The sequence below is a fragment of the Salmo salar genome, chromosome 05, assembly GCF_965601325.2.
Source record: "Salmo salar chromosome 05, fSalSal1, whole genome shotgun sequence".
Classification (NCBI taxonomy): Eukaryota; Metazoa; Chordata; class Actinopteri; order Salmoniformes; family Salmonidae; genus Salmo; species Salmo salar.
This window is the reverse complement of record NC_138295.1, coordinates 96,074,931-96,087,291: the sequence shown is the minus strand read 5'-3', so window position 1 is coordinate 96,087,291 and position 12,361 is coordinate 96,074,931. Positions and strand designations below refer to the sequence as shown.

At 44.1% G+C, this 12,361-nt stretch overlaps 1 protein-coding gene across 2 annotated transcripts; it reads right to left on the bottom strand.

Annotated features, from left to right (window-relative positions):
• Positions 1 to 65: 65 nt before the first annotated feature.
• LOC106572885 (ethylmalonyl-CoA decarboxylase) lies at positions 66 to 11,006 on the bottom strand. 2 transcript variants are annotated; one of them, XM_082976026.1, is made up of 7 exons: positions 10,958 to 11,006; positions 9,157 to 9,533; positions 4,443 to 4,545; positions 4,043 to 4,082; positions 2,040 to 2,092; positions 1,597 to 1,677; positions 66 to 1,088 (listed from the first exon to the last, which is right to left on the bottom strand). In XM_082976026.1, exons 2-7 carry the CDS (start codon positions 9,170 to 9,172, stop codon positions 674 to 676), a joined length of 708 nt encoding a protein of 235 aa, XP_082832152.1. In that variant the 5' UTR covers positions 9,173 to 9,533; positions 10,958 to 11,006; the 3' UTR covers positions 66 to 673. The 2 variants fall into 2 exon arrangements, with proteins under 2 accessions (XP_082832152.1, XP_082832151.1); XM_082976025.1 differs by lacking the exon at positions 4,043 to 4,082 and having other exon boundaries at positions 67 to 1,088; positions 4,403 to 4,545.
• Between the last annotated feature and the right edge of the window lie 1,355 nt (positions 11,007 to 12,361).

Below are 12,361 nucleotides of genomic sequence, written 5' to 3'. Positions count from 1 at the left end.
TTGGGTCCCCCCCTGGGTTGGGTCCCCCCCGGGTTGGGTCCCCCCCGGCGTTGGGTCCCCCCCGGCGTTGGGTCCCCCCCGGCGTTGGGTCCCCCCCCCCGGCGTTGGGTCCCCCCCTGGCGTTCAGTCACCCCTGGCGTTAATGGACTGTAGTAGAGCCACAAAGGCCAAAAGGCACAATACCATCTTCACATGTCACAACTAGCATCATATCTGACTCTCCACTGATAAATATTACATCACCACTGTTAGATGGGACCCATATCATTGTCCCGACAGTCGGCGACAATTCTTAAACTAAAATAATTGATTGTTAGTGGTCACTCACAACACAGCAATATAAATCTGTCATTGGGTACTGTCAAACTCCCAGAGCATAGTCCAGGGATGTATTCATTCTGCCAAATGGGTCCAAAACGTTTCAAAACTATAGTTGCTATTGGACAAATACAGGTAGGATTCGTTTGCGTCTGTTATAAGATACTTTTTTTTTTTTAGCAACAGAATCGTCAGAATGAAAACACTAGTTCAGTGTGTTCTGGTTGAGTTCAGACCCTCAACGTTGCATTCTCGTCTTCTCAGTTTGGGTTGGTGGACGGCTTCCATTCCAGGCGTTCTACGTTTCTCCAGAACATTAGGACGAGAATACAATGTAATCGCAACACTAGTTAATTCACTTGTGTTTGGCTTTACTGGCCAGAGCCTGTAAGTTAGCCGGTCCTCCCCACACTGTCCCGAACACATCCCTCTCGGTCCTCAGGGCCACCTCTAGGGGGAGCTCTCTCCCAGACACCACCACGTTCTTTATGGCTCTGATGACCGGGGCAGGGCCTGTGGTGTAGCAACCCAACCACTGCTCTGCCTCCAGGAGGGCATTGGCTCCAGACCCATCCAGGGAACCCTCCAGGACGCCGTCCGCAAGCCCGATCTGAAGCCCCATCTCTGGGTCTATTTTCAAAGCGCCACCCAGCATCTTCAAGGCGTTCTGGCTGCCTACGATGCGTACCAATCTAGCCGCACCTCCCCACCCAGGGACCAGACCCATGTGTTTATGGACAAACCGGATCATACCGCCTGGCACCATCAACCTAGCAGGGAGAGACCGTGACATTGGTTTAGAGATTATTGGAAACTTGGTGGATTTTGTGTTTTGATATTTCTTGAAAAGGCCTTTTTTATTATGTGCACTCTACTTTTCTCTCATCTTGGCCATGTTCTGTTATAATCTCCACCCGGCACAGCCAGAAGAGGACTGGCCACCCCTCATAGCCTGGTTCCTCTCTAGGTTTCTTCCTAGGTTCTGGCCTTTCTAGGGAGTTTTTCCTAGCCACCCCTCATAGCCTGGTTCCTCTCTAGGTTTCTTCCTAGGTTCTGGCCTTTCTAGGGAGTTTTTCCTAGCCACCGTGCTTCTACACCTGCATTGCTTGCTGTTTGGGGGGTTTTAGGCTGGGTTTCTGTACAGCACTTTGAGATATCAGCTGATGTAAGAAGGGCTTTATAAATACATGTGATTTGATTCTCCACTATCTGGATGTAGGCCTAAAGTTGAATAAACACAATGGTGCCATCTATGGACGACGAGTCACCTTACTGTACCTAAAGTCACAGGCAGTAGTGAGCTCAGCTCCTCCTCCCAGTGCACTCCCTTCCACCAGAGCTACAGACAACAGAGGAAGCCTTCAACAGAGAACACATGGGTTAGTGTGGCACAGAGCATCTGGCATGACACACTGATCTAGAACGTCCTAGCACAGAGGGCAGGGTCCTAGCACAGAGGGCAGGGTCCTAGCACAGAGGGCAGGGTCCTAGCACAGAGGGCAGGGTCCTAGCACAGAGGGTCCTAGCACAGAGGGCAGGGTCCTACTACAGAGGGCAGGGTCCTAGCACAGAGGGCAGGGTCCTATTACAGAGGGTCCTACCACAGAGGGCAGGGTCCTACTACAGAGGGTCCTAGCACAGAGGGCAGGGTCCTATTACAGAGGGTCCTACCACAGAGGGCAGGGTCCTACTACAGAGGATCCTACCACAGAGGGTCCTACCTCAGTAGCCTGGTCAGGACATTCTGCATGAACATACACATCTTCATCCCATCCTGAAAGACAAGACGCATCGTTTTAGACCAGGAGGTCCAACTCATTCCATGGAGGGCCTGGTAGTGTCTGCTGGTTTTGGGCTTTTCCTTTCAGTTAACACCTAGACAACCAGGTGAGGGGTGTTCCTTACTGAGACCTAGACAACCAGGTGAGGAGAGGCCCGGCCTGCCCGGTGGGGGTGCCACTGAGACCTAGACAACCAGGTGAGGGGAGTTCCTTACTGAGACCTAGACAACCAGGTGAGGGGCCACGGCCTGCCCGGTGGGGGGCCCGGCCTGCCCGGTGAGGGGGCCTCGAGACCTAGACAACCAGGTGAGGAGAGCCTGCCCGGTGGGGGCCTTACTGAGACCTAGACAACCAGGTGAGGGGAGTTCCTTACTGAGACCTAGACAACCAGGTGAGGAGTCCTTACTGAGACCTAGACAACCAGGTGAGGAGAGGCCACGGCCTAGACAACCAGGTGAGGAGAGTTCCTTACTGAGACCTGACCCGGGAGGGGGCCACGAGCCAGCCCGGTGAGGGAGTTCCTTACTGAGACCTAGACAACCAGGTGAGGGGAGTCCTTACTGAGACCTAGACAACCAGGTGAGGGGAGGTCCTTACTGAGACCTGGACCCGGGAGGGGGCCACGAGCCTAGCCCGGTGAGGAGAGCCTGCCCGGTGGGGGCCTTACTGAGACCTGGACAACCAGGTGAGGAGAGTTCCTTACTGAGACCTAGACAACCAGGTGAGGAGAGTTCCTTACTGAGACCTAGACAACCAGGTGAGGAGAGTTCCTTACTGAGACCTAGACAACCAGGTGAGGAGTCCTTACTGAGACCTAGACAACCAGGTGAGGGGAGTTCCTTACTGAGACCTAGACAACCAGGTGAGGAGTCCTTACTGAGACCTAGACAACCAGGTGAGGAGAGTTCCTTACTGAGACCTAGACAACCAGGTGAGGAGAGTTCCTTACTGAGACCTAGACAACCAGGTGAGGGGAGTTCCTTACTGAGACCTAGACAACCAGGTGAGGAGAGTTCCTTACTGAGACCTGGACAACCAGGTGAGGAGAGTTCCTTACTGAGACCTAGACAACCAGGTGAGGAGAGTTCCTTACTGAGACCTAGACAACCAGGTGAGGAGAGTTCCTTACTGAGACCTAGACAACCAGGTGAGGAGAGTTCCTTACTGAGACCTAGACAACCAGGTGAGGGGAGTTCCTTACTGAGACCTAGACAACCAGGTGAGGGGAGGTCCTTACTGAGACCTGGACAACCAGGTGAGGAGAGTTCCTTACTGAGACCTAGACAACCAGGTGAGGGGAGTTCCTTACTGAGACCTGGACAACCAGGTGAGGGGAGTTCCTTACTGAGACCTAGACAACCAGGTGAGGAGAGTTCCTTACTGAGACCTAGACAACCAGGTGAGGGGAGTTGGGGACTGACCTGAGGGTTGGATATATCTCTAACAACATTGAGGACTGACCTGAGGGTTGGATATATCTCTGACAACATTGAGGACTGACCTGAGGGTTGGATATATCTCTGACAACATTGAGGACTGACCTGAGGGTTGGATATATCTCTGATAACATTGAGGACTGACCTGAGGGTTGGATATATCTCTGACAACATTGAGGACTGACCTGAGGGTTGGATATATCTCTGACAACATTGAGGACTGACCTGAGGGTTGGATATATATCTCTAACAACATTGAGGACTGACCTGAGGGTTGGATATATCTCTAACAACATTGAGGACTGACCTGAGGGTTGGATATATCTCTGACAACATTGAGGACTGACCTGAGGGTTGTATATATCTCTGACAACATTGAGGACTGACCTGAGGGTTGGATATATCTCTGACAACATTGAGGACTGACCTGAGGGTTGGATATATCTCTGACAACATTGAGGACTGACCTGAGGGTTGGATATATCTCTGATAACATTGAGGACTGACCTGAGGGTTGGATATATCTCTGACAACATTGAGGTCTGACCTGAGGGTAGGATAGATCTCTGATAACATTGAGGACTGACCTGAGGGTTGGATATATCTCTGACAACATTGAGGACTGACCTGAGGGTTGGATATATCTCTGATAACATTGAGGACTGACCTGAGGGTTGGATATATCTCTGATAACATTGAGGACTGACCTGAGGGTTGGATATATCTCTGACAACATTGAGGTCTGACCTGAGGGTTGGATAGATCTCTGATAACATTGAGGACTGACCTGAGGGTTGGATATATCTCTGACAACATTGAGGACTGACCTGAGGGTTGGATATATCTCTGACAACCTTGAGGACTGACCTGAGGGTTGGATATAGCCCTGACCGCGTTGAGGTCTGACCCAGAGCAGAATGTCCCGGCAGCCCCCTGGACGATGAGACCTTTGCCCTCCGTCCACTCCTCTAGCTGGGACACCCTCTCCTCCAGCTCCACCATCATAGAACCTGGAGGAAAACAGGGTAGTGTTCAGTAGGGATAAAACGTTTTGAACCTGCGTGAAACAGGGAGGTACAACCTGAACATGTTCAATATGAGGTTGAGGATTGACGAGAGATGAAGTGTGATGAGAATTCTAGATAGTCCGCATAATCAAATAACATTCAGCTCAGACACCCAGGGGTCTCTTCACAGTCCCCAAGTCCAAAATGAATTCACGGTAATGCACAGACACCCAGGGGTCTCTTCACAGTCCCCAAGTCCAAAATGAATTCACGGTAATGCACAGACACCCAGGGGTCTCTTCACAGTCCCCAAGTCCAAAATGAATTCACGGTAATGCACAGACACCCAGGGGTCTCTTCACAGTCCCCAAGTCCAAAATGAATTCACGGTAATGCACAGACACCCAGGGGTCTCTTCACAGTCCCCAAGTCCAAAATGAATTCACGGTAATGCACAGACACCCAGGGGTCTCTTCACAGTCCCCAAGTCCAAAATGAATTCACGGTAATGCTCAGACACCCAGGGGTCTCTTCACAGTCCCCAAGTCCAAAATGAATTCACGGTAATGCACAGACACCCAGGGTCTCTTCACAGTCCCCAAGTCCAAAATGAATTCACGGTAATGCACAGACACCCAGGGGTCTCTTCACAGTCCCCAAGTCCAAAATGAATTCACGGTAATGCACAGACACCCAGGGGTCTCTTCACAGTCCCCAAGTCCAAAATGAATTCACGGTAATGCACAGACACCCAGGGGTCTCTTCACAGTCCCCAAGTCCAAAATGAATTCACGGTAATGCACAGACACCCAGGGGTCTCTTCACAGTCCCCAAGTCCAAAATGAATTCACGGTAATGCACAGACACCCAGGGGTCTCTTCACAGTCCCCAAGTCCAAAATGAATTCACGGTAATGCACAGACACCCAGGGGTCTCTTCACAGTCCCCAAGTCCAAAATGAATTCACGGTAATGCTCAGACACCCAGGGGTCTCTTCACAGTCCCCAAGTCCAAAATGAATTCACGGTAATGCACAGACACCCAGGGGTCTCTTCACAGTCCCCAAGTCCAAAATGAATTCACGGTAATGCACAGACACCCAGGGGTCTCTTCACAGTCCCCAAGTCCAAAATGAATTCACGGTAATGCTCAGTATTATACAGAGCCATGATTGAATGGAGCTCCCACCTCCCAATTACTCAAACGAACAGCAAGATGACCTTTAAAAAACCGGATTAAACAACATCTCATGGAACGACGGAGACTGTGAGGGGACACAAACACACAATGTTATGTTGTATTGTTTCTAGATGTTGTATTGTTTCTAGATGTTGTATAGTTTCTAGATGTTGTATTGTTCCTATATGTTGTATTGTTCCTATATGTTGTATTGTTTCTATATGTTGTATTGTTCCTATATGTTGTATTGTTTCTAGATGTTGTATTGTTCCTATATGTTGTATTGTTTCTAGATGTTGTATAGTTTCTATATGTTGTATTGTTTCTATATGTTGTATTGTTCCTATATGTAGTATAGTTTCTATATGTTGTATTGTTTCTAGATGTTGTATTGTTTCTAGATGTTGTATTGTTTCTATATGTTGTATTGTTCCTATATGTTGTATTGTTTCTAGATGTTGTATTGTTAAATGTTTTGTTGTATTGTTTCTAGATGTTGTATTGTTAAATGTTTTGTTGTATTGTTTCTATATGTTGTATTGTTTCTATATGTTGTATTGTTTCTATATGTTGTATTGTTTCTAGATGTTGTATTGTTTCTATATGTTGTATTGTTTCTAGATGTTGTATTGTTTCTAGATGTTGTATTGTTTCTAGATGTTGTATTGTTTCTATATGTTGTATTGTTTCTAGATGTTGTATTGTTTCTAGATGTTGTATTGTTCCTATATGTTGTATTGTTTCTAGATGTTGTATTGTTCCTATATGTTGTATTGTTAAATGTTTTGTTGTATTGTTTCTATATGTTGTATTGTTAAATGTTTTGTTGTATTGTTTCTAGATGTTGTATTGTTAAATGTTTTGTTGTATTGTTTCTAGATGTTGTATTGTTCCTATATGTTGTATTGTTTCTATATGTTGTATTGTTCCTATATGTTGTATTGTTTCTATATGTTGTATTGTTTCTAGACGTTGTATTGTTTCTAGATGTTGTATTGTTCCTATATGTTGTATTGTTTCTATATGTTGTATTGTTCCTATATGTTGTATTGTTTCTAGATGTTGTATTGTTTCTAGATGTTGTATTGTTTCTAGATGTTGTATTGTTAAATGTTTTGTTGTATTGTTTCTAGATGTTGTATTGTTTCTATATGTTGTATTGTTAAATGTTTTGTTGTATTGTTTCTATATGTTGTATTGTTTCTAGATGTTGTATTGTTTCTAGATGTTGTATTGTTCCTATACGTTGTATTGTTTCTATATGTTGTATTGTTCCTATATGTTGCATTGTTTCTAGATGTTGTATTGTTTCTATATGTTGTATTGTTTCTATATGTTGCATTGTTTCTATATGTTGCATTGTTTCTATATGTTGTATTGTTCCTATATGTTGTATTGTTTCTAGATGTTGTATTGTTTCTATATGTTGTATTGTTTCTATATGTTGTATTGTTTCTATATGTTGTATTGTTCCTATATGTTGTATTGTTCCTATATGTTGTATTGTTTCTAGATGTTGTATTGTTTCTAGATGTTGTATTGTTTCTATATGTTGTATTGTTTCTATATGTTGTATTGTTTCTAGATGTTGTATTGTTTCTATATGTTGTATTGTTAAATGTTTTGTTGTATTGTTTCTATATGTTGTATTGTTTCTAGATGTTGTATTGTTTCTAGATGTTGTATTGTTTCTAGAAGTTGTATTGTTCCTATATGTTGTATTGTTTCTATATGTTGTATTGTTTCTAGATGTTGTATTGTTCCTATATGTTGTATTGTTTCTAGATGTTGTATTGTTAAATGTTTTGTTGTATTGTTTCTATATGTTGTATTGTTTCTATATGTTGTATTGTTTCTATACGTTGTATTGTTTCTAGATGTTGTATTGTTTCTAGATGTTGTATTGTTTCTATATGTTGTATTGTTTCTAGATGTTGTATTGTTTCTATATGTTGTATTGTTTCTATATGTTGTATTGTTTCTATATGTTGTATTGTTCCTATATGTTGTATTGCTTCTAGATGTTGTATAGTTTCTAGATGTTGTATTGTTTCTATATGTTGTATTGTTTCTAGATGTTGTATTGTTTCTATATGTTGTATTGTTCCTATATGTTGTATTGTTTCTAGATGTTGTATTGTTAAATGTTTTGTTGTATTGTTTCTAGATGTTGTATTGTTAAATGTTTTGTTGTATTGTTTCTATATGTTGTATTGTTTCTATATGTTGTATTGTTTCTAGATGTTGTATTGTTTCTAGATGTTGTATTGTTTCTATATGTTGTATTGTTTCTATATGTTGTATTGTTTCTATATGTTGTATTGTTTCTAGATGTTGTATAGTTTCTATATGTTGTATTGTTTCTAGATGTTGTATTGTTCCTATATGTTGTATTGTTAAATGTTTTGTTGTATTGTTTCTAGATGTTGTATTGTTTCTAGATGTTGTATTGTTTCTAGATGTTGTATTGTTAAATGTTTTGTTGCATTGTTTCTAGATGTTGTATTGTTCCTATATGTTGTATTGTTCCTATATGTTGTATTGTTCCTATATGTTGTATTGTTTCTAGATGTTGTATTGTTTCTATTTGTTGTATTGTTCCTATATGTTGTATTGTTTCTAGATGTTGTATTGTTAAATGTTTTGTTGTATTGTTTCTAGATGTTGTATTGTTTCTAGATGTTGTATTGTTAAATGTTTTGTTGTATTGTTTCTAGATGTTGTATTGTTCCTATATGTTCTATTGTTAAATGTTTTGTTGTATAGTTTCTATATGTTGTATTGTTTCTAGATGTTGTATTGTTTCTAGATGTTGTATTGTTAAATGTTTTGTTGTATTGTTTCTAGATGTTGTATTGTTTCTAGATGTTGTATTGTTTCTAGACGTTGTATTGTTTCTATATGTTGTATTGTTTCTAGACGTTGTATTGTTTCTAGACGTTGTATTGTTTCTATATGTTGTATTGTTTCTAGACGTTGTATTGTTTCTAGACGTTGTATTGTTTGCGGATGCAGATGTTGTATTGTTTCTAGATGTTGTATTGTTTCTAGATGTTGTATTATAAGTCCTTGTTCATCAGTGTATCCGTTTTTTTGTGGGCCCCCAGGAAAATGCAGCTGCTGCAAAAGCTAATGGGGATCCAAATAAACACATTTTTATGTCATCTGTTGCTAAACGTTTTGCTACAGTGTGCCCTACTCAACGCAACCCAGTTCATTGAGCACCAGCCCCCTTAGTCCCACTGTCATGCTCAGGAGAAACAAAGAGTTTTATATATATATATATATATATATATATATATATATATATTTCGCTCCGTTTGGTGAAGAGAAAACCAAAGATAATCGGAGTGATATTTAGTCTGAATTGCAGGTTAGCAAAGAGCAACAGTCAGATCAGTGAATATAATATAACATTAGACAGTGCTTCCATACCAGAGAAAGCGTTCATTCGAGCAGGGTTGTTGACGGTCAGTACTGCGATGCCTGACTCCTGTTTGACGAGGTCTATAGATCCCCCAGGGAAAGCTTGGAGTTTCTCTCTGATCTCCTTCTCCTGGAAGCCCTTGGCAGTGGTGGAAACAGATCCAATCCCCCTGAGGAGGTGCTGCCCCCAGGCACCAGGCCGACTGACCCTGAGGAGGTGATGACCCCAGGCACCAGGCCGACTGACCCTGAGGAGGTGCTGCCCCAGGCACCAGGCCGACTGACCCTGAGGAGGTGCTGACCGGCTGCAGACAGAACCATGCTGCTGCTACCAGGGAAAGGTAGGACAGAACGATGGAGGGATAGAAACAGATAGGAGAGAGGGACTGAGGAAGGGAAAGAGGGGAGGAGAGAGAGAGGAACAGAGGGAGGGAAACAGAGAGAGGAAGAGCAAGGGAGGGAAACAGAGAGAGGAACAGAGGGAGGGATACAGAGAGAGGAACAGAGGGAGGGAAACAGAGAGAGGAAGAGCAAGGGAGAGGAACAGAGAGAGGAACAGAGGGAGGGAAACAGAGAGAGCAACAGAGGGAGAGGAACAGAGAGAGGAACAGAGGGAGGGAAACAGAGAGAGGAACAGAGGGAGGGAAACAGAGAGAGGAAGAGCAAGGGAGAGGAACAGAGAGAGGAACAGAGGGAGGGAAACAGAGAGAGGAACAGAGGGAGGGAAACAGAGAGAGGAACAGAGGGAGGGAAACAGAGAGAGGAACAGAGGGAGGGATACAGAGAGAGGAACAGAGGGAGGGATACAGAGAGAGGAACAGAGGGAGGGAAACAGAGAGAGGAACAGAGGGAGGGAAACAGAGAGAGGAACAGAGGGAGGGATACAGAGAGAGGAACAGAGGGAGGGAAACAGAGAGAGGAACAGAGGGAGGGAAACAGAGAGAGGAACAGAGGGAGGGAAACAGAGAGAGGAACAGAGGGAGGGATACAGAGGGAGGAACAGCAAGGGAGGGAAACAGAGAGAGGAACAGAGGGAGGGAAACAGAGAGAGGAACAGAGGGAGGGAAACAGAGAGAGGAACAGAGGGAGGGATACAGAGAGAGGAACAGAGGGAGGGAAACAGAGAGAGGAACAGAGGGAGGGAAACAGAGAGAGGAACAGAGGGAGGGATACAGAGAGAGGAACAGAGGGAGGGATACAGAGAGAGGAACAGAGGGAGGGATACAGAGAGAGGAACAGAGGGAGGGAAACAGAGAGAGGAACAGAGGGAGGGATACAGAGAGAGGAACAGAGGGAGGGAAACAGAGAGAGGAACAGAGGGAGGGAAACAGAGAGAGGAACAGAGGGAGGGAAACAGAGAGAGGAACAGAGGGAGGGATACAGAGAGAGGAACAGAGGGAGGGAAACAGAGAGAGGAATCAGCACTGTTATTGAACTGTAAAAGAGTTGGCCAGAGTTGGTTGCTAGGTCGTATGTGTGCAGCTACCAGCCCATAATAATCCCCTGTCTGTGCTAACTGAGGCAGATAGACACTAGCTCAGGTCCAAGGGACATGCGTCCGGTCCCAACTAAGAGATCTACACATGCGCATCTGACCCATGCAGAGGCACCTTATTGTTGTTGTCTTCGTGCGATGGGCAAGAGCTAGCTGACTAGCCATGTCCTTCAGTTATATCCCCTTATAAACATGTGGATTTCTAAAAGCGTAGACTTTAATAACATCCCCAAAGTACTGTGGAAAAACGTCCCTAACAACCTGGTCATTAGGTGATATAACATAAAAAGCTACATCTTAAAATCATTCACAAACCTGTGCTGTCTGATAGCTCAATGTTGTGGTGTTACATTGAAACTCCCCCCCCGGAAACATGAACCAGTGAACAAGGAACTTGGCCACACGAGGGCAAGCTAATACTCCCATCATTCAGAAAGTTAGATTCTATGTAGTATTACCAAAGAGAATTGTGATATACACTCATTTTTAGGTTCACTGTACTGGCTAGTAATTATATAGGTCGTTCAAAAATGATTTAAACATAATGTGCTGTCAGTTCACTACCTTTCCTCTCGACATTTATTTATTTTTCTTTTTTCTTTAACCTTTATTTAAATTAGGCAAGTCAGTTAAGAACACATTTTTATTTACAATGACGGCCTACCAAAAGGCAAAAGGCCTTCTGCGGGACGGGGGCTAAAAAAATTATAAATTAAAAAATACATTTTTTTTAAATACCTGCTCCTGATATCACCACCTTTCCTCTCTACCTGCTCCTGATATCACCACCTTTCCTCTCTACCTGCTCCTGATATCACCACCTTTCCTCTCTACCTGCTCCTGATATTACCACCTTTCCTCTCTACCTGCTCCTGATATCACCAACTTTCCTCTCTACCTGCTCCTGATATCACCACCTTTCCTCTCTACCTGCTCCTGATATTAACACCTTTCCTCTGTACCTGCTCCTGATATCACCACCTTTCCTCTCTACCTGCTCCTGATATTAACACCTTTCCTCTCTACCTGCTCCTGATATCACCACCTTTCCTCTCTACCTGCTCCTGATATCACCACCTTTCCTCTCTACCTGCTCCTGATATCACCACCTTTCCTCTCTACCTGCTCCTGATATCACCACCTTTCCTCTCTACCTGCTCCTGATATTACCACCTTTCCTCTCTACCTGCTCCTGATATTAACACCTTTCCTCTGTACCTGCTCCTGATATCACCACCTTTCCTCTCTACCTGCTCCTGATATCACCACCTTTCCTCTCTACCTGCTCCTGATATCACCACCTTTCCTCTCTACCTGCTCCTGATATCACCACCTTTCCTCTCTACCTGCTCCTGATATCACCACCTTTCCTCTCTACCTGCTCCTGATATCACCACCTTTCCTCTCTACCTGCTCCTGATATCACCACCTTTCCTCTCTACCTGTTCCTGATATCACCACCTTTCCTCTCTACCTGCTCCTGATATTAACACCTTTCCTCTGTACCTGCTCCTGATATCACCACCTTTCCTCTCTACCTGCTCCTGATATCACCACCTTTCCTCTCTACCTGCTCCTGATATCACCACCTTTCCTCTCTACCTGCTCTTGATATCACCACCTTTCCTCTCTACCTGCTCCTGATATCACCACCTTTCCTCTCTACCTGCTCCTGATATCACCACCTTTCCTCTCTACCTGCTCCTGATATTAACACCT